Source organism: Sorex fumeus, unplaced genomic scaffold (assembly GCF_029834395.1).
Source record: "Sorex fumeus unplaced genomic scaffold, SorFum_2.1 ptg000128l, whole genome shotgun sequence".
Classification (NCBI taxonomy): domain Eukaryota; kingdom Metazoa; phylum Chordata; class Mammalia; order Eulipotyphla; family Soricidae; genus Sorex; species Sorex fumeus.
Window position 1 is genome coordinate 29,700,745 of NW_026606185.1, and position 27,518 is coordinate 29,728,262.

Here is a 27,518-nt window from a genome sequence, read left to right on the forward strand (position 1 = left end):
GGAGAGGGGGGCAGCTGATAGGAACCATTTACAGCTTACTTTCAGCTTGCTTTTTGGGTCACACCCGGCGGCACACAGAGGTTTCTCCAGGCTCTGCACTCAGGAATTACTCCTGGAGGGGCTGGGGGACCATATGGGATGCTGGGAACTGAACCTGGGTCAGCCACATGCAAGGCAAACGCCCTCCCCACTGTGCTATCACTCCAGCCCCTCAGACTGGCACTTTTGATTTTTTTTAATTGTTTGTTTGTTTATAAAGAGGAAGTTCTGAATGGAAAGAACTCATCTCCACAGGAACATCAATCTTATCATCGCGGCAGTTTTATTCCCAGTGTCTGGAATGAGGAAGAGCAAGTCGAGAAGAAAGGAGGGGCAGGAGTGGCAGAAGAGACTAGGGATACAGTCATATTCTGGGATTGAAGGACCTGATTCCACAGCCGTATCCAAATCTCAGGTTCCCACCTCGCTGGCTAATAAGAAAGTAATCATTCAACCCCGAGACTCTCTACTTCTTCCACTACTCCAACCTCCAGCTTTTGGGCTGTGTCATAGAACATTATTTAACTTGGCCACACATTCTTTGTCACTCTCCCCACGAAGAGGTGGATTTATGTCTCCTTCTGGCTGCCTCTGTGTCTGCTGAGTAGAGATTACCCTGGAGGTTCAGGGAGCAGTTCCAGGCCGGGCCTTTGAGAAACCTGCAGCTCCTGCTTCCTGCCTCTTAGAAGCCTGGTCTGACAACACTCCCTCTGGGAACTCGTTTTCATGCTGGCTGGGGACTAAGCCATGAGGACAGGCCAACAGCCAGTATCAGTTGGCAGGCCCCAAGGGAGCCATCTTGGATTGCACAGCCCAGCCACCTCCGCAGAGGATGTCGGAGATCACACGCAGCTGAAGCAACCCAGCAAATGGCCTGTCTTTAAGAGTCGCAGGATCAAGAGAGCAAAACGCTGTTGGTTAAAAAATTTGGAAAAAAAAATTAAAAAGAACAAGTAATAATAATAAGGGTCGCATTTGGCTGTGCGTAGGGGTTACTGGGGTCACCCTCAGTGGTGGTGCTCTGGGGGCTATGAAGTACCAAGGCCCCTTTAAGTCCGGACACTGCATATGTCTGGCCTGCATATGTTCTACCACTTGAGCTATAGCTGGTCCCCATAAGCTACTAAGAGTTAAGCAACTAAGAGCTGGTGTCCTTTGCTTTGCAGCAAGAAATGAGTGAAATCTGTAAACAGTTCATGAGGAGGCATGTGTGCAGGGGGGAGAGAACGGGCGACTGGGGACAACATCTGTATCTTTCTGTGGAGGGGCACACCCAGTGATGCTCAGGGCTTACCCCTGGCTCTGTACTCAGCACTTACTCCTGGTGGGCTGTGGTGAAATGAAGTGCAGTGCCGGGGCTTGAACCTGGGTTGGCCATGGGCAAGGCAAGCATGTGATATCTCCCCGGTTCTTTAAAAGTTTTTTTTTTTTCTTTAAACATCCTTATATGTTTTAGGAGTTTGACCACAAAACTTGATCTAACTTTTATTATTTATTTATTTTTTGCTTTATTGAGTCACACCCGGCAATCAACAGGAGTAACTCCTGGTTCATGCAGTCAGGAATTACTCCTGGCGGTGTTCAGGTGATCATATGGAATGCTGAGAATTGAACCCGGGTCGGCCACGTGCAAGGCAAATGCCCTATCTGCTGTGCTATTGCTCCAGCTCCCTGGACCTAAGTTTTAGACTTTGTTTATTTTGGGGACACATCTGTATGCTAAGTGATAACTTCTGTTAGGGACTGGGAGGCCACAGGGAGCAGCAGGGGTTGAAGCTGGGTAGGCTATATGCAAGGTGTCTTACCACTCTACTATCTCTCCAACTCCAGGTCTCTTTTTAAAATAAAAAAAAATTTGGCCACACCCAGTGATGCTCTGGGGTTACTCCTGGCTCTGCACTCAGTAATTATTCCTGGCGGTGCTGGGGGAGGCTAGATGGGATGCTGGGAATCGAACCTGGGTCAGATGCATGCAAGGCCTTCCCTGCTGTACTATCTCTCTCCAGCTTTCCCAGGCCTCTCTTTTGGACACGCAACACAAAACTGTTAAAAAAGGAAAATTTCATTTTAATCCAGCCTTGTCCTGACACATGTGTTTCACAAAGACTGTATTTTTAAAACAGAGTTTATTGTATTTAATACATTATAAAATTTGAAAAATTGTAGGAAAGCAGCAGACTCAAACTGGAGCGACTTTTAACAAGTAATAATTCCGGCCCCTTTGCAAAACTGATCAGTTTAAAAACAAAGTCATGTTCACATCTGTGAGGCGGACAAAAAACCTGTGATTTCTGTACAAGCGACATTTAAAATTTCCCGTCTAAGGTCTCTTGGATGCAGCGCGCTCAGGAGAGTTTTTCGAAAGTCCTGCCCTGATACCCGCCTAGAGAGAGACCTGAAACCTCCAAATGCAAAGAAAGCCGAATCAAGGTGGTTTTAAAAAAAAAAGAGAGGGAAGGTGGGAGGAAGGGGGACTGGGGGAAAGAAAGTCAAAGGAAAAAAGAAAGAACTGATGGCTGCTGGCAATGGAAACTGTAAGGAGATGCATCCTCACTGCTCATGGCTTATTGGTCAGAGGCCCTGGGGCCCAGGACACGTCACCGCCATCACAGCACCGACTGCTCCTACCACCTTTGTTTGTTTTCCTTTTTTTTTCTTTTTTTTTTTTTTGCATTTCCTACCTTTTGACATATATATATATTTATATATTTTTTACACCTTGAGGATATCACTATTCCAATTGTTCCCATGTGAATACAGGTGTGGTCTCTATTGAATATAAATGCGTCTTTGATTCAATTTTTAGGTCCAGGACTTGGTTGCTGTCCCAACTGCACATTAGGGTCCCCTTCTTGGCGTTATTTGATGTGTATGTTTTTTTTAAGTTGTTTTCCATTTTTTGCATAAGAAATATGTCCGTTTAGTCCAGAGGCTCCTGCTTTATCCGGATGACTGAAGGTCCACGGGGCGTCCGCCTCAGTTCCCGCCGCAGGACATATTCACTGAACTGAGACGAGTCTACGCCTCCCCCGCAGGAGCCCACGATTTCGAAGCCTCTTTGCTGCAACCTCTCCAGGACCTGCACAGGGCCAAGACAAACATTCAGTTAAGGGCCAGATGGGTCTTAGGGCAGCTTGCACAGTGGACAGAACTTTCCTAAAGCTGGAAATCACATGCAGCAGTGAATGATCTTACCCCACCTGTTGTCTTCCTGAGTTTCTGCATTCAACAGAAGATGTTCCATTAATGGGTAAGAAAGAGACTTAAAAAGAACAGGACTAGTTCTAATACCGCACATGCTCCTATACTAGCTTGCTTTCCCCCGTCAATTCTTTAAATTATTGCAGCCACCCGCACGGTGGAAAGCATTCTCCCCTTACACCCATCAGCAAACTGGGCTTACCTCGCTGTATGTCATGAAACTGGGTTCCCAACTCAGACCTGTTTGACCTCCAAACCCCTAGTCTCTTTGCAATGTTCAAAAGAGAACATTCTCATCTCAAAGCTCAACTGCTACTGAAACACACTTCGTGACCCAGCTTCTTAAACAGTGGGTGACAAAAGCATCTAGGGTCATATAACTGAGTGGGGGGTGGTCACAAAAAACTGGAAACTGGAAAAGGTTTCTGGTTTTTTTTTTCCCTTTTTTGGGTCACACCCGGCGATGCACAGGGATTACTCCTGGCTGTGCACTCAGGAATTACTCCTGGTGGTGCTTAGGGGACCATATGCGATGCTGGGAATCGAACCTGGGTTGGCCATATGCAAGGCAAATGCCCTACTCACTGCGCTATCACTGCAGCCCTGTAAAAGTTTTCTGAATGTGCAATGACCCCAAACTAATTCAAAATCAACTATGTGATGACAATGTTCACTGTGTTGCATTTTGGGGGTGAAAAGCAGTGCCAAGGAGAAAAACGTTCAGAAGTTCTCCTCTAGGAGACAATAAAGGGCAGCATGAGGCACTGATGCTCTCTGGATCTGCACTGTCAGTGATGCATTCTCAACCCACTCCCTCTCAGGTCTGTCATGGTTCAAGTTTCCAGATACTGACTCGATGCCATTCACCTAGGAAGACTGATGTTCTTCGAGGACAGCTGAGGTTTATCTGCTGGTCCATGGCATTTGAAATACCTTTGCTTGTGTGCATTCAGAGGGGCAAGAATGAATACTATGCTTATATATCAGCAAATAATATGTCCCTGGGGCTGGAAAGATGGTAGAGCAGGTACTTGCCTTGCTCACTGCAGACTCAGGTTAGACCCCCAGTACCCCATATGGTTCCCTGAACACTACCAGGAATGAGCCTAGAGCACAGACCCAAGAATAAGCCCTGAGCACAGCTAGGTGTGCCCCTGCACCAAACAAGCAAGCAAGAAAATATATTCAAAATACATTCTAGACTTTCTCATCTGAATAGAATTTATTCACTAGAATCTATTCAGTGAGATCACAGAATTTATTCACTAATATTCACAAATACCTCAATGACAGAAAGATGCCAGCATCTGTCACTAGATATCAGAAACTCTTCAGTGCAGGAAACAGTTCTTACAAGGACTTGAGAGCCAAAGCCCAAGAAACTGACCTAGGCAGCTGCCTTCCATAATCACTGCTGATCTGTAGGTATAAACCATGGATCTAGAACATTCTCTCTTTTTTTCTTTCAATTTTGGGGGAACCCCCAAAAGGTGCTCAGGGAGTTCTCTGGACTCTGTGCTTGGCGTTTGATCCCAAGGTGCTTAGGGAAACAGCTGAGAACTGGGGACTGAACCACGTTGGTCTGAACTGACCCCTAGTGCCTTCCCCTCTGTACTAAATCACTGCACATTTATTCCTACGTAATGCTTCTTGTGAACAGTGAAGTTCTTTAAAGTTAGTGAGAATTTTATTTTGCTTTTGGGCCCACTCCTGGCTGGGCTGAGGGCTAAACTCCTGGCTCTGTGCTCAGGGATCACTGACGGTAGGCCTCAGGGGACCATGTGTGGATTGAACTCAGGTCAGCTGCGTGTAAGGGAAGAAACCTACCTGATATTCTCTCTCTCTCAGGTTTCTCATTTATGAACTCATCACCGCACTGTGGCTTATCTGCCCTCACTCACATGCCTTCGCCCACAGTCCCAGAATGCCTAGAGACAATGCCTGTTTCTTGGTTGGCTGAGCCAAAAGACAGAGTGGGTCATGGTCATGTCATGCAGTGATATTAACCCAAATGAAAATGTCCTGACCAGACTTGAATGAGCCAAGATACAAGTCAGGTAGTTATTCTGTGAGGGAAGGTGGGTTGGAGGATGGCTGTAGATATGAGAGAGCCTGAGAGCCCTAGAGAAGCCCTGAAAGGCTCCTATCAGCCCTCAGGAGGGAGAGGGAAGGCTATAAGGCACAGGCAGCCTCTGTAATGTAAGGAGGCCCGCTGACTAGGGGCTCCAGCGGCACTTGGGCCTGACCAGGCAGTGGCCACCCCAAAGGCCTTGACAGTGGTCTTCTTCTATGCTCTGGGCTCAGCTTCTGCGAGCTCCTGCTGATCTGCACTCAGACAACTGTTCCGAAACTGGAAAACACGAGACACCATTGTGCAAATCCTTCAGAGGTGGAAGGGAGAGTAGGCACCTCTAGTCTTTGAGAAGTTGGAGAGATCTGGTCCACTCAACAGTGGACAACCTTACGGTCCCTTTACAATTTCAACTAGAAAGAGGAAAACAAGCAGCCCAGATCCAATTCCATTGAACTGGGTCACACAGACATGGATTCTAGACCCAAAGCAGACAAGGAGATTAACAGAGCTCATCTGTTAGGGGTTGTTACAAGAAGATACTCCCAGCCCAGGGCTGGCACATGTTAGCTGAGATGATGAACCTTACCTACTTATGTCTAAAGCAGAATTTCTTCTGTAGGCCTCCAGGATAGTCCAAGGGGCCACCAGTGAAAACTGTTAATGGGTGGGTGGGGGGGGGTCATGGCACCAGATTAGGGTGCAAACTCATAGGAAAGGGGTTGTGGGAGCACAGGAAGGAAACAAGGTTAGAAGGGACTAGAACAGTCAGAGAAAAGTTGAGAAATGCTGGTCTAAGGCGTCAAGCACTTCACACAGGGTAAGTCAAACTGCTGAATTACACCCTCATGTCTCCTCTCATGGATTTCTCCACCTCAAAAAGTGGCATTCTATTCAAGCTCCTCTGTTAAAAAAAATAATAAATCGCAGTCATCCTTGGCTTCTGTTTTATAACCCATAGCAACGATGAAAGCCTGTTTAAACTTGGCAATCAACATAATTCAGAATCAGACACTCGTCAAGTATTGCTTGGACCATAGTTTTCTCTTTGCTTCCCCAGGTTTCCCTGCTTCTGGAATACTCATTTCCAAGCATCAGTAGCCTTTTGTCACTCTTTGGCTAAAAATCCTCTCATAGCTGGACGGGAGAGATAGAACAGTGGGTAGGGCTTTTGCCTTACACGTGGTCAACGTCAGTTCAAACCCCAACACCTGATATGGTCCCCTGAGTACCGCCAGAAGTGATCCTGGAGCAGAGTCAGAAATAAGCCCCAAGCACTGCTCGGAGTAACACCCTCCACACTCACCAAAAAATAAAATCCTCCAGTGACTTTCCATGTCATTTCCACAAGCTAACGCACCAAACCACAAAACAACCCAAAAAAGGGAATCTCAGAATACCGCTACCTTCCACAAGGCAGCCATGGTTTACCCTGAGTACCCCTGGTCGAGAGTATTCGATATGCCAGACACAGTAACAACAAAGTCTCCAATGGAGACGTTACTGGGCCCGCTCGAGCAAATCGACGATCAACGGGAGGGCCTTTACCTTTACCTTTACCTTACCCCTGGTCTCATGTCTCAGCAGTGCTAAACTTTGACTTTTTTTTTTTTTTTTTTGCTTTTTGGATCACACCCAGAGATGCACAGGGGTTACTCCTGGCTTTGCACTCAGGAATTACTCCTGGCAGTGCTCAGGGGACAATATGGGATGCTGGGGATTGAACCCGGGTCAGCCACATGCAGAGCAAAGGCAGGCCCACACTGCCTTTCCTGCCAACCCCGCCAAGCAGGCCTGTCTTGAGGTCATCAGCACTTGCTAATGTCCTTCTGCCTGGAATAACTTTATCCCAGTTACTCTCTTCTTTTGACCAAACTTTTACATTGGTGACTGTTTGCGCCTGACTCCACTCCTATCCCGTGAATGCCACAGTAATAGGGCTGGTGTCTTTTTTTTTTCTCCCTCTCTTCCAGTGCCATCCATAGTAGCTATTCAACAAATATTTGAGGTCTCTGAATGAATAGCACAAATGGCTGAAGGTGTGCACCTGAGCCTGCAGAAGTGCTCGCTCTCTGCTCGTTGGAGGAAAGGCCGCATGTTGAAGTAAGACTGGGGACCAGCACCCAGCACCCCGGGGTCTCCCATGCTGAGGGCAGAGCTGTACCTGGACTGAGTTGAGGTGACAGTAGCCATTCAGTGGGAACCTGATGACGTGCGTCGAGTCGTGATTCCAGCCTGCGTTGACGGAGTTACACATCACATCGCCGATCTCAGGAAACACTTCCTCTATCAAGGATTTGTCCCCGCTGAGTGTGATCCTTTCGCCGAGGTCTGGGGCCACGCGCACCACAAGGCACTCACAGGGCCTTGAAAAGCGACCAGTTTCTCTGTCCTGCTTCCATCTTTCCATCTCCAACAACATAGGCTGAAGCTGAAAGTATTTTGCTTCTTCATATAACAAAGTGTAGTCCTAAGGGTGAAAAGAAAATATTTATAAGCAGTGCTTAAAGAGAACATAAAGGACTGAAAATGTCCACGTAGAAGAGGTGATGTTTTGTTTTGTTTGGCCCATACCTGGCAGTGCTCGGGGCTCACTCCTGGCTCTGTGCTCAGGGATGGCTCCTGGTGGGGCCTGGGACCAAACTGGGTGCTGGAGAGCAAACTTGGGTTGACTGCTTGTACTATCTCTCCAGAGCCTTGTGATTAGTTTCTTCTCTCTCTCTCTCTCTCTCTCTCTCTCTCTCTTTCTCTCTCTCTCTTTTTTTTTTTTTGCTTTTTGGGTCACACCTGGCGATGTACAGGGGTTACTCCTGGCTCTGCACTCAGGAACTACTCCTGGCGGTGCGCAGGGGACCATATGGGATGCTGGGAATCGAACCCAGGTCGACCATGTGCAAGGCAAAGGCCCTACCCGCTATGCTATCACTCCAGCCCATCTTTTTTCTCTTTTCACCTGTAAATGCTTCACTTCTCACATATCTGAACAGACCCATCCTCCCTTCTTTCCTACTTAGGGTCATTCGGAATCCAGTTGCCAGGATAGAATCTCTTCTGAAGTCTTCCCATAGATTAAGGCCTGTCATTCCCATAATTACCCAGTAAATGGGGAGCCATTATTAGTTCCATTTTGCAGATGAGAAAAACAAGTGAAAGGACTGGCTGCAGACTGGTTGCTAATAGCCCCTGGGCATTTACAATTGGTTGTCTTGGTGAGAACCCACCTTCTTCCCTCTGGGATAGAACAGGGGCTGGCCGCTGCCTCCAGGGAGGTGCCCGCTGCCTCCAGGGAGGTGCCCGCTGCCTCCAGGGAGGTGCCCGCTGCCTCCAGGGAGGTGCCCGAGCATCCATTCACCTTTAGTAAGTCCCTGCGACTCTGAGGAGGAGGGCGTGGGCAGCCCCGATGAAAGGGCCTGGAGAGTGTGGATGGGCTCCTGGAGGGCGGCGCTGCTCTTACTAAGCTTGGGTGTCAGTCTCAGATGGTTTGGGGAGGCAGCCCTCGGCCAGCTGTCAGGGGCTTCCCTTCACCAGAGAGACAGGCCACCGGGGCCCGCCTCTGACAAGTATCACCTCTTTTGACAGGGTGAGAAAGAGTTATTGAATTCAAACAGCAATCGAGCAAGCAGGTATTAAGACATACACAAGACTAGGAGTGGTGTGGGGGGAGGGACAAAGGAAGATGAGGAGTGAGGAGGCAGTAACTCAGGAACAATATTATCAAGAAGGTCAATATTATGTCTGAACGTAGCTATGGCCACAATCAACTCTGGATGTGAGGTAAGTGGGTACTTGTCCAGACACGTTGACTGAGACTGTTTGAATCATCTGACATGGGCATTTCTGCCTTTCTCCCGCGGGCTGGACTTGGCAGGCAGTGTCTGGTGGCCCGGGGCCTGTAGGAGGGTCATGGCCTTAAGCCTGGGCCCTGCTGTGTCAGGGGCCATGCCCGGTGCCTGCCAGAGAATGACCAAGGATCCAGCCTCTATTTGGCACTTTGCTTTTTTTCTATATCTATTTTTTTCTGGATTTTGGGCCACGTGCAGGGGACTCCAGAGAAAACTGGGTAGAGGCGAAAGAGGGTCTCCAGCTGGATCAGCTACTCTCTGCAGAGAAAGCTGGGCTGACTGCAAGATGGTCTCAGTGGCAACAGCTCAGTGGGCTGCAGCTTTAGTCCATCCTCCCCCAGCTACCAGCGTCCCTGATGAGAAAGAGCCGCAGGTGAGGCGCTGAAAACAAAGGTGACTAAACTAGGGACTGGAGCGATAGCACAGCGGGCAGGGCATTTGCCTTGCACGCGGCTGCCCCGGGTTCGATTCCCAGTATCCCATATGGTCCCCTGAGCACCGCCAGGAGTAATTCCTGAGTGCATGAGCCAGGAGTAACCCCTTGTATCGTCAGGTGTGACCCAAAAAGTTAAAAAAAAAAAGCTGACTAAACTAACTCATCACGTGGCAGAAGCAAGGCTCCCCACAGCCAGACAGCCCAAGGGTGGAAATGGGCCAACTACAAGTCCCTCCTGGGTCACCTGGGACCCCTGCAACAGGGGACTTCCTCTCTCTGAAGTATGTGAGTTAGTGAGTAGGTGACACACTGACCCAAGTACTTGATCCAATCACCAAGGATCACTCTCCAGAAGACTTCAATTCAGCAGAGCTTGGGCCTGCTGCTGCTGCTGCTGCTGCTGCTGCTGCTGCTTTATATTCTCCTGGGAGAACTGCTTACACGTTTTAGCACAGGGAAGGACCTGGACTCAGGCGAAAACATGCCTGGTGGTTCTACCATCAAGTCTCAAGGGTCCTCGGGGCAGTCTTCACTACTTGCACCTGGAGAGGAATCCTTCCTACCGCCACTGAAGTGGGGGCTGAACACTTCCAGATGACAGAAAGTCTGCTATCTCACCCGGCACAGCATTTGCTCTGTTGGCAGTTCCGGCTGTCGTGCAGACTCTTCCTTAGGATGACCTGAATTTCCCCTGACCTCAAATGATTTGTTTGAATTCTGCCTGCTGGGGTTGCGGTGAACCCTCTCTTTGACTGGTTAACCCTTCCAACAGTTCAAGACACTGTTAATGTCTTAACACTATCAGATCTGATCTTTCCACTCCTTCTCATTTGTTAGGTCTTAAGGTCCTTCAACATCTGGACTTAACTTGCCTTTATTGCCATGCTTCCTACAACCCAACATGCCAGATGTGAACCACTGAGAGCCATGTACACACTACACATGGTCAACACTGAACCACTCTGAATCCTGTCTTACCTCTCCCTCCCCCTGTTCTGCGCAGTTAACACTGCCCATTCGTTTTCTCAGAAGGCTTCTCTATATTCATCTTTCTATAATTCCTATCTCTCAAAGCCCTTCCCTCTCTCTCTCTCTTGCAGTCCAGGCTCAGAGAGCTCCTTATAGAACAGAGAATCCACTGGCTGTCTTTTCCTTTTTGTCTTCAAACAGGATAAATTCATTTTATTGTCTAAATTTTACATTGTCCCAAGCTGATTCTGTTTCCTTTTAGACTCTGGGCTTGTGCTAATTTCCTTCTGATCTTTGGATCTTTGTCTTTTAAGAATGTCTGTGTTTCAATGGAATACTATTCATCCATAAAAAAAAAAAGATGTTGGAAGGATGGGTATTTGATCATTGTATAATCGAAACCCAAGCACAAAAAAATTGTAAATCTACAACTGTACCTCATGGTGTTTCACTAATAAAAATAAAATAAAATAAAATAAAAAAAAGAAATGAATCAGGAAAAAAAAGATGAAATCCAGGGTCAGAGAGATAGTACAGGGATAAGATGACTTGCATGTGGCAACCCTAGTTGGATTATTATTATTATTATTATTATTATTATTATTATTATTGCTTTTTGGGTCAAACCCACCAATTCTCAGGGGTTACTCCAGGCTCTAAACTCAGGAATTACTCCTGGAGGTGCTTGGGGATCATATAGGATGCCAGGGATTGAACTCTGGTTGGTTGCGTGCAACGCAAGCACCCTATCTGCTGTACTATTTGCTCTGCCCCCCTAGTTGGATTCTTGGCTCTACATATGAGCTCCCAAGAGTTGCCAGGAGTGATCCCTAAGCATACCCCTAAAGTGGAGCTCAGACCTTTTCTGAGTGGGAGGGCACACTTGGCAGTGCTCAGAGGCTATTCCTGGCTCTGTGCTCAGGAGTGAACCCTGTGGTACTTAGGGAACATATGTGGTACCGGGCATTCAAACCGAGATCAGTGAGATGTAAGGCAAATGCCTTAACCCCTGTATTGTCTCTGGATGAACGTTCAGACTCTTTGAAAGCATATTAAAGGGTCTATCCTCTCCTCCGCTTCACACCATTTTATCTTCTCAACTAAGAAGGCATCATCCACCTTTCTTAAGCCTCATATCCAGTGGAAGAAATAGGTTATTCACAGACCTATTACCATGATTAAATAACTAAAAAATCCTAGAACATATATATTTTCAAAATTGTTTTTTAGATTAACAATTGCTTTTCAAAACAGAAAAAACCAAGATCTCTTTATCCAGATGAATAAACTGAGCTTCCCTAAGACCCTGGAGAAAAATCCATGGAACATGAAGGTAAATATGGGCTGACTACAAAATGCAAACTGGCCATGCTTCAAGAGCTTATTCTTGATTAAATATTTGGAATTCAGAAGACATTTTCCCTAGAGGGAGGAAAGTCATACATAGCCTATTAGATTTCTGTTGCTGTGGTAAGAAATTACCACAAATGTGGTGACTCCACATGATTTAAACTGGAGCTGAGAGAGGCTCAGTGGCTGGAGTATATGTCCTGTGTGATGGAGCCTTACGTTCAAACCCCAGCACTGCACAGTCCCCTGAGCTCTGAGCTGGGAGAAGCCCAGAGCACCATGAGGTGTGTGCACTGCCCCCCCAGCACCCCCAAACAGAGCACGAGGAAAATTTAGAGGCCAGGGATGTGGTTCATTGGTACAGCACTTGCCTTGCATTTGCAAAACCCTGGGTTCAACCCTGATACCACAACAACAAATAAACAAGAAAACAATATATTTATTTATTTATCTGCTGTTCTGGAGATCAGAAGAACTCAGGGCTAAACTCAAGATGTCAGCAGAGCGGCCAACTTTCTGGAGGTCCGAGGGGAGAACTGATTTCCTTTACTTTTCCAGTCCCCAGTGCTGGCATCGCCTGGCTTGTGGCCAGCAAGCACATCCTCGGTCACATCTCCTCTCTGACCTTCCCCTCTTTCCCTGAGGCACTCAGGAACCCTATAATTCCAGAGTGCCCACCGAGAGATCTTCCAGGATAAACTCCCCATCGCAAAGCCTTCATGACATCTGAAACATCCTTTCACCAGGAAAGAGGTCATGTTCCCAAGTTTGGGGATCAGAGGTGGCGCCATTCCTCAGCTAATTCCACACGACCATGACCCACCAACAGTTCAGACATGCGCATAACTAGTACCCTACCTGCATGAACCCTCATCCACATAGCAGCTGAGAGTCCACGAACTCAGTCATCACCTGAGAATTGAATTATGAGCCCCACACCCATCTCTAGAGTTCTTAATTTCTTGGGCTCTGTAATATTCTCCCCACCCACCCCCAACACCTTGCGGGGACCACCTTGGGGGCCATTCCTGGCTCCTTGCTCAAGGGATATTCCTGGCTCTGTGCTCAGGAGTTATTGCTGATGGTGCTTGGGGAAACTGCATGTGGTACCCAAGATCAAATCAGGATACATCAGCACCAGCCATGTGTAAGGTAAGTGCCTCATCTCCTGCACCATCTCTTCAACCCCAGCGTGGTAGAACTGTCCCATGCTTCCGCCGACACAAACCCGGTGTCCTCACTCAGTGTTTACACCTGGTGTGGCATACTCCATGGGTTGGAACAACTGTATGATAACATGTGTCCATCATGTATAATAACATGTGTCCATCACATGGCACAGAGTGTCATTTCGCTGACATGCAATTCTTCCGTGCTCCACTGCTCATCCAAGTCCCTATACCCTGTCCCCTTTCACTTACTTCATAGCCCAGAAAGACGCCACCCTACCCCCACCTACTAACTCACACTTCCTCTCGGAAGGCCTCCTGCCCTGTCCAGCGTGGACAGTCTGCCCCGATGGCCTGCTTTTTCTGGAGCTATGATAAAGGCGTGGTGCTGATGTGCATCCACCCTGCATTTTGACGCTAAACCCGGGTTTGGGGGGTGTCACTGGGACATCACGCTGCAGGTGTGAAGGCCAATGTGAGCTTTGGTCCGGAGAAGAGGGCAGAGATGCTGTCCGAGCCTGGTCATGCCGCTTCCCCCTGCCCCGCAGGGGACAGGGACACAGGAGAGGGAGACTAGTGGGACTAGCAGCACTGGCGTGGGTACCCAGGGAAAATCCTAAGGGGCAAGACCAGAGCTGGGGTAAGCATCTCCAGTGGGTGCTCTCTCCCACGCCAGACTAGAAGACACTTCCTGGGAGCCTACCGGGCTCACCCTTTTGCCTTCTTAAGGAAGATGGATTCCCAGGAGGGAGAACCGGGAAGCAATGTCCATGTTCTCACATAGATCCTTCCTGATGGGCTTCAAGCAAGCACTGGAGCCAAGCTGAGCCTATTATGTGGCAGCTCCTTCTGGCACCTCTGCAGTCCTGAGGAGGGAAACTGGGACCCCAGTTATGGCTGGGGCAGCACTATGTTAACTGCAGCACTGCAGAAGCCCACAGACTTTCACATCCGGCGTCTCAGAGCTGCCCAGCTGCTCTTCCTCCCCGCCTCTCCTCCTACTCCCCAAACAACCCACAAGTCTATGAGACATACCAGTATCCTTCCCATAAATGCTTCCTTCCTCTTGCCTGGGGCTGGGTGGCAGAGAGCATGCTTGGCCTGCAGAAGGCCCTGGGTGTGGTCCCAGCACTCCCACAATACTGGAGCTCAGGTGTGGGGACTTCCCCGCCATGCCTTGTAGTTACAGGGTCGAACCCTGGGAATCACACAAGCGAGGCAAGTACTCCACCACTGAGCGACCCCCGGACTGAAGTTTCAGTAAAAAGTGAAGATTTTTGCCTTGAAATTCGAGCGGGAGAAGATTCAGAAGGCTAAACACTAAATTCTGACGTTTGCAATCTGGTGGGGAATATGCCCGTCATTTGTGGGGGGTGGTTTGGGTCACAACTGGCTGTGCTCAGGGGGGCATGTGTGGTGTCCGAGGTTGAACTGGGGTCGGTCTGAACCTCTGTCCTATCTCTCCAGTCCTGGGGAATGGGCTTTTATAAACTTTATTTTTGCTTTTTTTCCCTACATTTTTTTCTAATATACATATACATAAATATTTATATATTTACATTTGGTCTTTGGCTGCACGTGGTGGTACTCAGGGCTGACTTTTGGTTCTGTGCTCAGGGGTCATTTCTAGAGGTTCTGGGGATCGAATTGGGTTCAGCTGCAAGAAGGCAAGCACAGTAGCCCTTGAAATATGTCTCTGGCCCTGATACTTCTGTAATAGCACTGTAGCACTGTGCTTGTTCATCGATTTGCTCGAGCAGGCACCAGTAACGTCTTCATTGTGAGAATAGTTGTTACTGTTTTTGGCATATCGAATACGCCATGGGGAACTTGCCAGGCTTTGCCATGTGGACAGGATACTCTCGGTAGCTTGCTGGGTTCTCCGAGAGGGGCGGAGGAATCGAACCTGGGTAGGCCGAGTGCAAGGCAAACGCCCTACCCACTGTGCTATCACTCCAGCCCACTTCTGTAACAATGAAAGGTATTCAAAATAACTAATAGACTCTTGAACTTAAACCCGGGATAAGTAAGCTGAGGGCTCCCTGCCACAACTTTTTTTCTTTATTTAGAAAGAGCGGGCCTTGGACTACAAAGATGTGGGCAGTATGGGACACCCTTACTGAAGGTGTCCAAGGGAAGGTCAGCGAAAGGGACCGCTCTGGCAAACCTGGGTTCCCGGGTTACTGCAATACTGCAACCCGCGGTGAGCTCGGGGCTCCAGCTAGGGCATTTCCTTAATCAGAAAATAAAGCAACAAAGAACCAATCAGTGTAATTGCCAGGGAGAGGCAGATTAAGGGAAAAGGGACAACAGTCATATGCATAACAAAGTGCTGCTCCAGAGGAGTTCTGCTCTTACTTATCTAGAAAATGGATTCTGAAGGCGCAGGGCGAGAGCAGCTGCCACTTACATCACGTTGTGAAATATGAAATTATCTAAATTGTTAAATGGGTCTCTAGCTCCGACAGCACACGTGCAGGAAGAGACTTTAAGGGGTGTGGGATCTGTGGTTTCGGTATTTCATGCATTTGTTCAACCCCATATGGCGAGGGAAGAAGGCATCAGGGACACGCTTCCTGGCCAATCCCCAAAGGAGAGATTCTCTCCAGTTGCTTGATGCCAAGTCCCCTTTGCATGTCAGGCAGTAAACTGTGACAGGGATTAAAGAGCCTGTGCTGCGGGACAGGGGGATGGACCGAGGGCTGCCCAGGACCCTTGGGTGTGGCTGGCACAGAATGAAGCACAGTGTCAGTGCAGTTCCCTGGTAGTGTCAGTGCAGTTCCCCGCAGTGTTAGTGCAGTTCCCCTCTGCAGATACCGGAATGGGTGGCCAGCTCAGCACCCTTTTTTTCTGCAGCTGCCCCAGGTTCTCTATACCCTGTAATTTATAGCTGTCACCCAGAGGATCCGTGGGAACATTTCAGACCCTGAGTCGCTTCGGTCTCATTTGACATGCTTTTTTGTCTTTTCTTCCCTGAGCGTGGGCTACAGCTAAATCCTCAGCCAATTAAAGGGTGTGTTCTGCAGTGCGCATAGAGGCAGAGCAGGTCTTTCAGGGCTCCTGAGGCCCTCAGGAAGCATGGAGGGTGCAGAGAAGCATCAGCCCAGGGTCATTGGCAGGTGGGGGCCTGGGTGAGTCCCCGGCAACTGGCCGTGACGTAACTCCCAGGCAGAAAAGTTTCCCTTCCTAGCATCAGCGGGATGGTTTATGGAGAAAAAATAAAATACTGCCTGCCGTGTTTAAGTGTGTTTAAATACCTGGCACCATTTCTGGAAAACATTGCAATGGAGGGGGAGGGAAAAAAAAAAAGGGCACTCATCTAAAAGTGTTTTGTGTTCCCTGGAGTCTTGTACTCTTTTTTAATCTTAGAAATTACAAATGAATGTATTACCCTGGAAAGGTGCTTACGACATACACATGTTATTTATTTTCCATTTTCTCCTCTATGGCTGTGCGCAGAATAGAGGGCCTACCTGGATTTAGTTTCTAGTCCTCTATCTCTTTCAACCCTTTTCTGCCAGGTCTGAATGAACTAAGCAGTGATATGTGTCCACTAGAGTACTCTTAAAATGAAGCAAGGTAGTTGACTAAGATAGAAACAAAAGAACACTGAGTTCAAATGGAAGAAAGCTGTTTTGTTACAGATTAGTTGCTATTAACCAGAATCGAGAATGAAGGTCAGAGTCACTTTATTCATGAACTGACCCATTCATTCATTCATTCACGCATGCCATAAATATATACATACTTATTTGTGGCAGTGCTGAGCCAGCAGGACAGATGCTGCTGGCTAGTTTCCACAACAGCTAGTCCCAATTCCCATCCCTTGCCCACTCTCACTTATAGGGCCTGAAAAAGAGAAAAAGAAGCATCGTTTGCTCAGTCCCCTTTTTGAGTTAAGGAGGCACAGTTCTGGCCAATGAGCTCAAAGGGGAAGTGAAGCCAAGTGGGGTTCTTCAGACAAGGACAAAGTCTTATGAGCTGGAAGTCTTTTTGCAGGGGCTGGGGAGAGAGAGAGAGAGACAGAGAGAGAGAGAGAGAGAGAGAGCGCTCAACGGGTTGCGGGCATACTTTGCATGCAAGAGAACTAGGTCTGATTTGAACCCTGCATGCTCCTCTGAGCACTGCTGGGAGCCTTGAGCACAGAGCTGGGAGTAACTGCTGAGCACCTCTGTGTGTGGCCCATAAAAAAACGGAAAAAAAGAAAAGTCTTTTGTAGGGCTGTGGCTGGGAGCAACCCATAAACACCACTGGAAATGACATTGAATCTGCCCACCCGGTGTCTTTGGCACCAAAACTGGAAGACAGTTTTCAAATGGCCGGGGAGTTCACACAGCCCAGACTCCTTGAGCTGGACTCCTAGAACTACAATGGCCCCACGGCACCGTGGGATATAGCCTTGGTGGCCCCCAAATACCTCCACAGTGCTCGTGAGGCCCCCAGGAAAAGCCTGGCATGAATGCTAACGAGGAACTCCCGCTCCCACTGAAAAAGTCCTTGCCTCCTTTTCCCACCATTCCTGACCAGGGCTGTGGCAGTCACTGTGTGTCCTCGAGATGGCCGACTCAGAGGAAGACAACAGGCAGAGCCTTGGCCTGGAACTGCATTGACAAGCAACTACCATGGGCCCCTGACTTCTGTCTGAGAAGCACAAATCTCCACTCGCCAAAGACATGCTGGGCACTCCAAGCTGGCACTAATGCACACTGCACTCTGATCTGCTATGCAGCCATGACAGATAAACACGCCCGGTATGGGTGGGGAGGATCGGGAGGTGCAGGCAAACCACAGTGCCATCAGGCCCGGGGGCGTTGAGTGTCGAAGCCCAGGAACCCGGGGTGACAGGGAAAAGCCCAGGAGAGAGCATCCAGCAGACGGGACTGTCTGTTCTGAAGGGGCAAGAAGATGGTATGTTGGAGGAATGAAGAGAAGTCCCGGAGGGCCCACGTGAAGAGGGAGAGTCAGATGGCAGAATGTTCTGGGCCATACGCACTGTGGGAAGTGCCTGCAGTTCTAAGCAGGAGCGAGTCCTGCTATATTTAACCTTGTGACAAGTCTTCCTTGGGTGGGTGGGGGGGACAGAGGGGCAGAGAGAAAAGGGCAGCTGGAGGGATTCATGTGATAATGGCAATGTTCTTTCTGAATCTGGGGGAGGGGCTGTGTGCAGAGGTACTCAGGGACAACTCCCTGCACTTGGGGCATGTTCCTGGAGGTGCTGTGGGAATGGTTCAATGCCAGGGATTGTACTGGAAGGGCTCCTGGAGGCAAAGAATGTTCCCCCATCCCTTAAGCTCCCTCCCTGGTAAGGCAGAAATGTTCCGGACTTGCCTGTATCAGCATCAATAGCCAGCGATCATACTATATTACAATTCTGCAAGATATTCTTTTTTTTTGTTTTGTGTTTTGGGTCTCACCCAGCGATGCACAGGGGTTACTCCTGGCTCTGAACTCAGCAATTACTCCTGGAGGTGCTTGGGGGACCAGATGGGGTGCTGGGAATCGAACCTGGGTTGGCCGCGTGCAAGGCAAATGCCCTACCTGCTGTGCTATTGCTACAGCCCCTTCTGCAAGATATTCTCATGGGGGTAATGGGCTAACACAGGGTCTCGTTATTCTTCTTCACAACTTGAAAATCAACAGTGGCTCCAAATTCAAAATTTTAATAAATGGGCAAAAAAAGCCTAGTTTCAACATGGAGTGGATGAGAAGGAGTTAGGGAGAGGGAGAAGTGACCCCCCAGGGATCTAGTGAGCCCCTGGGCCTTGGATGAGGGAGAGGAGTAGGCTGTGGAAAGAATCTGATGGGTGGACACAGCATAGGATCCCTGTGGGAGGTGATGAGGAAAAAAGAGTGTGGGACGGCTCCAGCAGAGAGGAGGGAGATGGCATTGCTTGCTGAGACAGGGCACAAGGGAGGGCAGCAGGTGGCGGGCTGCGGTGGCGGGCAGTGGGAGGTGGGCATGTTTGGGCAGCTTAGGTTGAAGAGGCCCCGTTGAACTCTTCAGGGGGTCATCCTAGTGGGCGTCTGGAAACAACCTCCTCCTGGGCCCCGGGCGGGGGAGAGGCAAAGCATTGCATGCTGAGGTAGGGAGAGGGAAGTTTTTTCTTGCTCTCACACTTTCTAAAAGAAACGCTGTGGAATTGTGAAAGGGGTGAAGGAGGGAAGTTTCACTTTTCATTCTGTTGTAAGGCGTTTTTTTTTGGGGGGGGGGCACACCCAGCGATGCACAGGGGTTACTCCTGGCTCTGCACTCAGTAATTACTCCTGGCAGTGCTCGGGGGACCATATGGGATGCTGGGAATCGAACCGGGGTCGGTTGCATGCAAGGCAAACACCCTACCCCCTTTGCTATTGCCCCAGCCCGCTGTACGGTGGTTTTATTTCCACTGTGCGCCCTGAAAATGAGCCTGGAATGTCCTCGAGGTACCCCACTGGGATTGAAACACTCTCAATGCATGTTCGTGCTGGAGTTGAAGATACCGTGAATGAAGCAACAGCCAACTTTCAGTGAGGTGCCACATCACTCTTCTTGCCCTCTCTCCCTCGTCCTCTCTCTCCCTCCCTTTCTTCCGGTTTTTGGGCCACACCTGCAGTGCTCGGCGCTCACTCCTGGAAGAATCTGTGCTCAAGGAAAACGGCTGGCTGTGATGAAGGGAACTTCTGTGGTGCTGGGGATCAAAATGGTGTTGCCATGTGCAAGACCAGTGTCTCAACCCTGGACTACTTCTGACCCCTTCACTTCTTTGAACCTTGAAATCATCAGGCTAAATGCAACAAGACAATCTATTCTTCTAACTCCCTTATATCTATTTATGAAAACCTACACAAAAAGTTACATAACTAGGACTACAAAATATCTATTTTACAACTATCTGCACTGAGCAATAAAAATGTTGGTCATCTCCCCCCTCTAAACATCAACAGATATAGAGCAACCAGATTCATTTAAACTGAGATACGCTTGTAGCTTTACACTCCCCACCCTCACCCCTCCATTCTCCAAATGTCTCTGTGCCAATTACTAATCATTCTTTTCTTTTCCCAGTGATCTGAAATCTAGCACTAGCACTATGCTCCCGTTGTTCATCGATATGCTCGGGCGGGCCCAGTAACGTCTCCATTGTGAGACTTGTTGTTACTGTGTTTGGCATATCGAATATGACACGGGGAGTGATTTGAAATACCACCTTCAGATTATATCCCACACATATTCAATGCTTATAAGTCTCACCGGGAACACTTTAAGATTCTATTTGCTCTCCTTGTCCAATTTAATTCCCGTGCTCTAAATTGCCAGGACAACATAAGACTACCACATTTTATGATGTATGACATTTTTTTGAGATTTCTGGCAGAAAAAGTTGTTTTTTTTTAAATTTGTTTGTTTGTTTTGCTTTGGGGCCACACCTGGTGGCATTCAGGGCTTATTCCTGGCTCTGCACTCAGGGATCACTCCTGCTGGGCTCAGGGGTGTTGGGAATCAAATGCAGGTATACTACCCATTGTACTGTAGCTCCAACTCCAGATAAAAGTTTTATAAGGCGGCTGGAGCAATAGCACAGCGGGTAGGGCATTTGCCTTGCACACGGCCGACCCAGGTTCGATTCCCAGCATCCCATATGGTCCCCTGAGGACCGTGAGGAGTAATTCCTGAGTGCATCAGCCAGGAGTAACCCCTGTGCATTGCTGGGTGTGTCCCCCGCCAAAAAAAAAAACCCAAAAGAAAGTTTTTAAAGGAGATTTTCTTTTATTCTCCAGCTTGCAAAGACTTAGAAATAAATATTGACAGAAAACAACTGATTTTCAATGTGTTCAAGTGAACTGTAATTCAGTTATTAAAATAAAATACGGTCCTTTTTTGCCATACAAAAATCCGATGACCACATGCTCTATTTCGCAAAGATAGCGTAACCATCTCAGAGACTTCTGATACCACTAGAGTTGGAATGTGCCAAAAGTGTGGCACTAGAAATATTCTTGGAGTCCACTGAAACAAATCACATATTTAGCTACTGGCAATTTTAACATGAATCCCTCACCTTGAAATCATCAGGAATGAGGAGTTTTGATGTTCGTAGAAAATTCAAGATATATCTGAACATCTGTCCATCTCTGTCAATGAAATAGTGCTGTTTGAGACTGTCCAAAACAATTGGTTCTGTACCATCAAAAAGTCTTCCGATTCTGTGATAGGAAAGAGGGAACAGTGAAGATAATTAGGATCAATTGCTCGGCCCTGGAAGTAAGAGCTACCATTCCGTGCCACTGTTGGAAGCAGCAGTTTTGATGATGGCAGTCAGGGAAAAAAAGTCACCCCTAAAGTAGTTGTAGTTCTTTGCGAAGTGCTGGTGCCTGTCTGATAAATATTTTAGGACCAGACAATTCAAAATAGTCTTAGGCTTTCTCAAGTAATTTCTTCTTTTTTCACTGTCTTTTGTCTATAAAGAAAATGTTCCTAATGTGATGACTGGGGCTAAGTGCTCTCAATGTAATGGAAGATCAAGTTTTTCCTCAAAAACAACTTTCTAAGCTGCTCAAAAAAAATGGTATTATTTTAAAGTATCTTTAAAACAGATTCTATTAAAAAAAAAGTGATTTTTTCTTTTAAGAAATCTGTTTTTTGAGTTTTCCCCACCCATGAATACCAAACTTTCTAAAAATAAAGCAATGCCTATAAATGCTAACATCTACATTTAATTATGAAAAAGAATAATGGAAAATATTACTTGTCTAGAAGATTTGTTTTCCATTAGCAATATACAGTCTAATTTCTTAGGTCTCAGCAAAAATAATTTGTCACAGCCAGGAATCATTATAAAAAATAAATATTTGATCCCCCCACCCCAAGGAACCTAGATTTTCCCAATTATAGAATTAACATTTGAACAGTGTGTTCCAGTTAAAGTGTTTATTCAAGTTAATAGAAATGGTCATATCTAGACTGTGAACAAGTAGAGGGCTGGCTAATAGCATACACCTGATAGCAGAAAACAATATTTATACACCAAGTTATTTTCTTTATAAAGAGATACATTTTACCTTTCATTAACAACATGGGTAGTAATGCCTCCATTTTCAAATGGAAAGCTTTTGTAGAATTCCCAACAACTCTTTATCCCTGATTTGGGTTTGAATATTGTTTCATTACTTTGAAATCACTCATTTTCAACCTGAGATTGAAACTGGACAGATATTATGCTAAACTGATAATTCCCCCTGCCCCCCACTACACACACACACACACACACACACACACACACACACACACACACTTAATATACAAAAACAAACCAACAAAAGGAAAGTTTCCCTCCTTTCCTCCCCCACCCCATCCCCTAAAAATAAAATAAGGCATGTGCATTTCTAACTCATATCCTACCAGAAGGTACTAAGTGCAAAGGGGAAAGCCAACAGGGCCAGGTCCTATTTCTGAAGCTCAGTATGCTTTTCTTAGTGTCTAACTGTCCGTAAATTGAAAGTGATTATCCAGGGTGTGGATTACAACCATCCTAGCATACCTTAGTATGATACCTTATCTAGAATGCCTTATCTTTCAATTCTCACTGACACATCAACCAAATCATAGGCTACAGAAGATGTAGTGAAACTAAAATGCACTTTGTCACTTACTGATATCATCCAGGACAGAACGGTATAGGATGGGAAAGAGTGAAAATTATTTGCTTATTAAGACATCTTCCTCTTTACTGCCAGTAACATGCTAAATTTACAGTTGACAGAGGAATAAAAGGAATCCACAAAACAATTTCCAGATACCTTGCACTACCTTAAACTCTTAATGAATGTAACAAACCCATTGTCCTACTTTTAAAGATGAAGAAACAGGCTCAAAATGACTTGCCCAACTAGTTAAGTAGCACGCGGAATTTGTGAACATTCTGTTCGATCTGAAAGAGGCCTCCCTACAATGACTGGAATGCAAAGAATTCCCATCAGGGAATGAGAAAGAGAGTTCTCTTTCTATCTTATTTGTTTATCAACACCTTTACAATAAAATCCAAGCACAAATACCAGTTATCTTTGTGTTCTGAAACAGAGTAGTATGAGTGATTACAAATCACCTTAGTAGAGAGATGAAGAGGAAACCTTTTACTAATAAATCCTTGCATTTTATTCTTAAATGTTAACTTTCAAAATACAAAACATATATTAGAAGTATGATTGATGTATATAGTCAACAGAAGACCGATTAATCAGTCTACATAGGGAACTGGAGCTGGAGCGAAAGCACAGCAGGTAGGGCGTTTGCCTTGCACAAGGCTGACCTGGGTTCGATTCCTTCGTCCCTCTTGGAGAGCCCGGCAAGCTACCAAGAGTAGCTGGCTCACATGGAAGAGCCTGGCAAGCTCCCCGTGGCATATTCGATATGCTAAAAACAGCAACAACAAGTCTCACAAATAGAGACGTTATTGGTGCCCGCTCAAACAAATCGATGAACAATGGGACGATAGTGCAGTGCTACATAGGGAAGTAATGAAGGGTTGACTGTGTGAGTAACAAAATGAGGCTCAGTTAAGAATTAGCTGTATTTTAATAATTCCCTTCCCTTAGGTCTCGTGTCTTTTGCATGGTTGTCTGTTTCCATTCCTTTTCCTCTGGGTTGAAATCATCAAATGGGGTCATGGCATGCTCAAAAAGCACTGTGAGGGTATCCCTGACTGTAAACAATTCCTATGAAAGTCACCTTAGAGGATCACACAGGGGCTGTGCTGGGGATGTTGCTCAGAGGTAGAGCACAGACTTGCATGAATGAGGCCATACGTCCAATGCCCTGTACTTCAAGACACACAAACGCACATGGTATAACAATGCACTTTCTTGGCAAAGGGGTTTATATACAGACCTTTCCAAGATAGGAGAGTCAAGCAAGTATAACATTTTTTAGGATAACAAGAAAACCAACAAACCACCTCTAGCAGATACAGGAAACCTGGTATAGTTTGGCATAGTCTGGCAAACTTTTCCTATTTCACCACTATCAGATGTGCAGTTCCCATCAGAAGCAACGTCCCATCTGATAGTGGAGAAATAGGAAAAGACAAAGGAAAGAGTTGGAGGGAGGTTTTGGAGGAGATCCACTGCTTATGAGCCAAACAAGTGGGAGAAATGGCATCTCCAAACCAATTTATTTATTTTCTTTTTGGGTCACACCTGGCAATGCATAGGGGTTACTCCTGGCTCTGCACTCAGGAATTACTTCTGGCGGTACTCGGGGGACCATATGGGATGCTGAGAATCGAACTGGGGTCGGCCATGTGCAAGGCAAACGCCCTACGCATTGCGCTATCACTCCAGCTCCCAGGCCAATTTTTTTAAGAGGAAAAATGAAGGGAAGCCGAGGAGGAAAATTCTCGCGGCCCCTGGAGGTTGAGAAGTCCCAGTACTGGTGCATCCCACATCCAGTGTGTGGCCAGCCAGGCTGGGAAGCCTCCTTACAAGCTCCTGCCCTCCAGGGCATGTGCTTGGTAGACTCAGGAGAGAAGTAAGGCCTGAAGATGGTGGAAAATGTGCACCAGCTCCTGTCAGGGGCAGAGAAGGCGGTGTGGTCTGTTGCGGGGGCTGAGCAGAAAAAGGTTGTGCAGAGTTGAGGGAGAAGCTAAGAGGGGCATGGGACTCAGCTAGGCACACACCTGATGAGGGGACAAGGGAGAAGCAAGAGTAACATTGTGGAGCAAGAGAAGCAGGAAAACGGTGCTGCTGAATTTTGCTGACTCTAAGGGATGTGTTGCCTGGGAAAACAGTGAGGAGAGCAGAGGACGGTGCCAGTGATGGTCAAATGGTGGCCTGGCTGGACTCTGCCACTGGGCCGATGAACAGGGCCAGAGCATTGTTCGGGTAAGCAAACACAGTGAACAGAGGCACGGGCTATATTTCTTGTGGACAGAGAATGGAGTTACAAATCACACTGCAGAGGCTGTGAACTCTGGGGCCTGGAAACTATGTGGAACTGATTACAGTTTACTAACCTTGGAGAACATTCCTGTTTTCCAGCTGACCAAGACCACGCTGCCAATGGGTGATGTATGGTTGGGCTTTTCTTTTCTTTTTCTTTTTTTTTTTTAAACATTCATTGAACTAGCGACAGTGTTGAGAAAAAAACATCCCTTCCACTTTTTGTCATTTTAAACATTCAAAGACCTTTGCTTAAAGACAATTTCACATTTATCCCACAGCAGAGAAAAATAATATAATGCAATCCCAGCTTCAAAACATAGCATGTCTTGTTTCACTTATACCTCTCTGTCTCATTCTCCCCTAGTGGGGTTTTAAGTAATTCTCAATGTTCTCTCCATCCCCCATGCCCCACCCGAAAAAAATTATATCCTGGAGGTTATAAATCAGGATGTTTCGGGAGAAAGAAAAGAGGAAAAGGGAACAGAGATGGATAACTGTTGGGGAGTGTTTAACAGGAGAGAAAATATTCACTGGCAAAGAAAAGAAAGAAAACAACCAGAGTGAAAATGAAATGGAGCTGGGAGCTGGAATGGGTTACGCGCTTGCTTTCTTTGTGGCCGTTGGAGCAGTGTTGCATCCCTGAGCACAGAGCGGGGAGTAACCCCCACTCCCTCTCCCCAGGAATGGTTGTGGCCCCCAAACAAACAGCAAATGAAATTACTTGATGCGATGACCCGATAGCCAGGTCTCAAGCATCCCTACGTAGGTGCTTGCCTTGCTCATTCTTCTATTTCAGGGCAAAAATTGGTTTCGCATTTGTTTTTTCTTTAAGACCTAGCACAGTAGGTGTCCAATGGGGCTTTTTACTGGGGAGAGGGCACACCTGGTGATGGTGGGGTCCACATGATTCTGGGGATTGAATGGGCTACAAATAAGGCATGTGCCTTAACCCCTGTACTACATTTCCAGTTCTCCAGTACATCTTGGGGGGCTTGGGGGTTTGGGCCACACCAACAGTGCTCAGGGATTATTCCTGACTATGCACTTAAGGGTCATTCCTGGCGAAAATAAAACTTTCGATCCTAAAATTTATATCTACTTGTCATATTTTGTAATTACATGGCAATTTATGTAAAGATCTTTTTACACTTGGCTTAGTGATAAGGTAATAAAAGGTAAAGGCCCTCCCGTTGATCATCGATTTGCTCGAGCGGGCCTAGTAACGTCTCCATTGGAGACTTCGTTGTTACTGTGTTTGGCATATCGAATACGTCACAGGGAGCTTGCCAGGCTCTGCCGTGCGGGCAAGATACTCTCGGTAGCTTGCCGGGTTCTCCGAGAGGGGCGGAGGAATGGAACTCGGGTAGGCCATGTTGGCTGCATGCAAGGCAAACACCCTACCGCTGTGCTAAAGTTTACCCTATCATTTGATCTAAATATGGACAAAAATGATTATAAAATATGCAATAACAGATAATTAAATTCCCCTTCATGCTTTTTAGTATATGCCCTCAGTTGATTATCCTTGGTCCTGGAGCAAACAGTATAGGATCCAGTCCTTAGAATTGGAGTTGCTATTGGTGGAAATTAAGTCTGCTCGGCACTCTCACTGGCAGAGTGTGCTATACACTGGGCATTAAAGATTATTTTTATTTTATTTTATTTTTTATTTTTATTTTAGTTTTGGGGTCCACTCAACAGTGCTCAGGGATCAGTCCTGGCTCTATGCTCAGGAATCGCTCCTGGCGGTACTTGGAAGACCATATGGGATGCTGGGGATCAAAGTTGGGTCAGTCATATGCAAGGCAAGTATCCTATCCCCTGTACTATCTCTCTGGTCCCTAAAGATTTTAAGAGTCAGTCTGTGGATAGTAACTGATTTATCTGGTTTACTGTGAATCAGTGATTAGAAATTTTCTTCTTATTTTTGGTTTTGGGGCACACCCAGAAATGCTCAGGGCTTACATCTTATTCCTGGTTCTGCTCTCAGGGAACATTCCTGGCAGAGCTTGTGGGACTATATGGGGTGCTGGGGATCAAACTCATGTCAGCCTCAAGCACCAAGTAGTCCCCTGAGCACTGACAGGAGGGACCCCCCCTTCCAATCCCCTGAGCACCACCATCCATTGGGACCTAGAGTCAGGTCATCTGAGTAAATGAGGTTGCGGCACAGAAGGCAGATTTTTTTTGTTTCAGGGTCACAGCCCAGTGCACAAGGGCGACACCTTAGTACTCAGGGGGTGCCCCTAGCAGTGCTCCAGGGATCAGGAGCTGAGGAGTGGTGGGGGGCACCCACATCCACAGTCCTTTGGAGCTGCCAGATTTTATGACTGTCACACTGCCTCCCTGCGCCAAGGTGATTAGAAACCAGATTTCAAAGAGCCTTACAAGTCAGGTTACAAAGTTTAGATCTGGTTTGGGGGGCAACGGGCACTACTGGTAGACTATGTTCTCGTGATGTAAAGGAAAGGAACAAATTTAGAAGGGTAAGAGAATAGAAACACTACACCTGAAACCACAGCTCA

At 47.1% G+C, this 27,518-nt stretch overlaps 1 protein-coding gene across 5 annotated transcripts in view; it reads right to left on the reverse strand.

Annotated features, from left to right (window-relative positions):
• Positions 1-2,130: 2,130 nt before the first annotated feature.
• KCTD1 (potassium channel tetramerization domain containing 1) overlaps positions 2,131-27,518 on the reverse strand; it is a 206,032-nt gene continuing 180,644 nt past the window's right edge. For 3 of the 5 annotated variants that reach the window (XM_056137962.1, XM_056137964.1, XM_056137963.1), the window contains 3 exons: positions 21,117-21,261; positions 7,476-7,781; positions 2,910-3,118 (listed from right to left, as the gene is read on the reverse strand). In XM_056137962.1, coding sequence (XP_055993937.1) covers positions 2,960-3,118; positions 7,476-7,781; positions 21,117-21,261 — 610 coding nt within the window. In that variant the 3' untranslated portion in view covers positions 2,910-2,959. Of the gene's footprint in view, positions 3,119-7,475; positions 7,782-21,116; positions 21,262-27,518 lie in introns of all 5 variants that reach the window. The other 2 variants (XM_056137960.1, XM_056137961.1) reach the window with 2 other exon arrangements.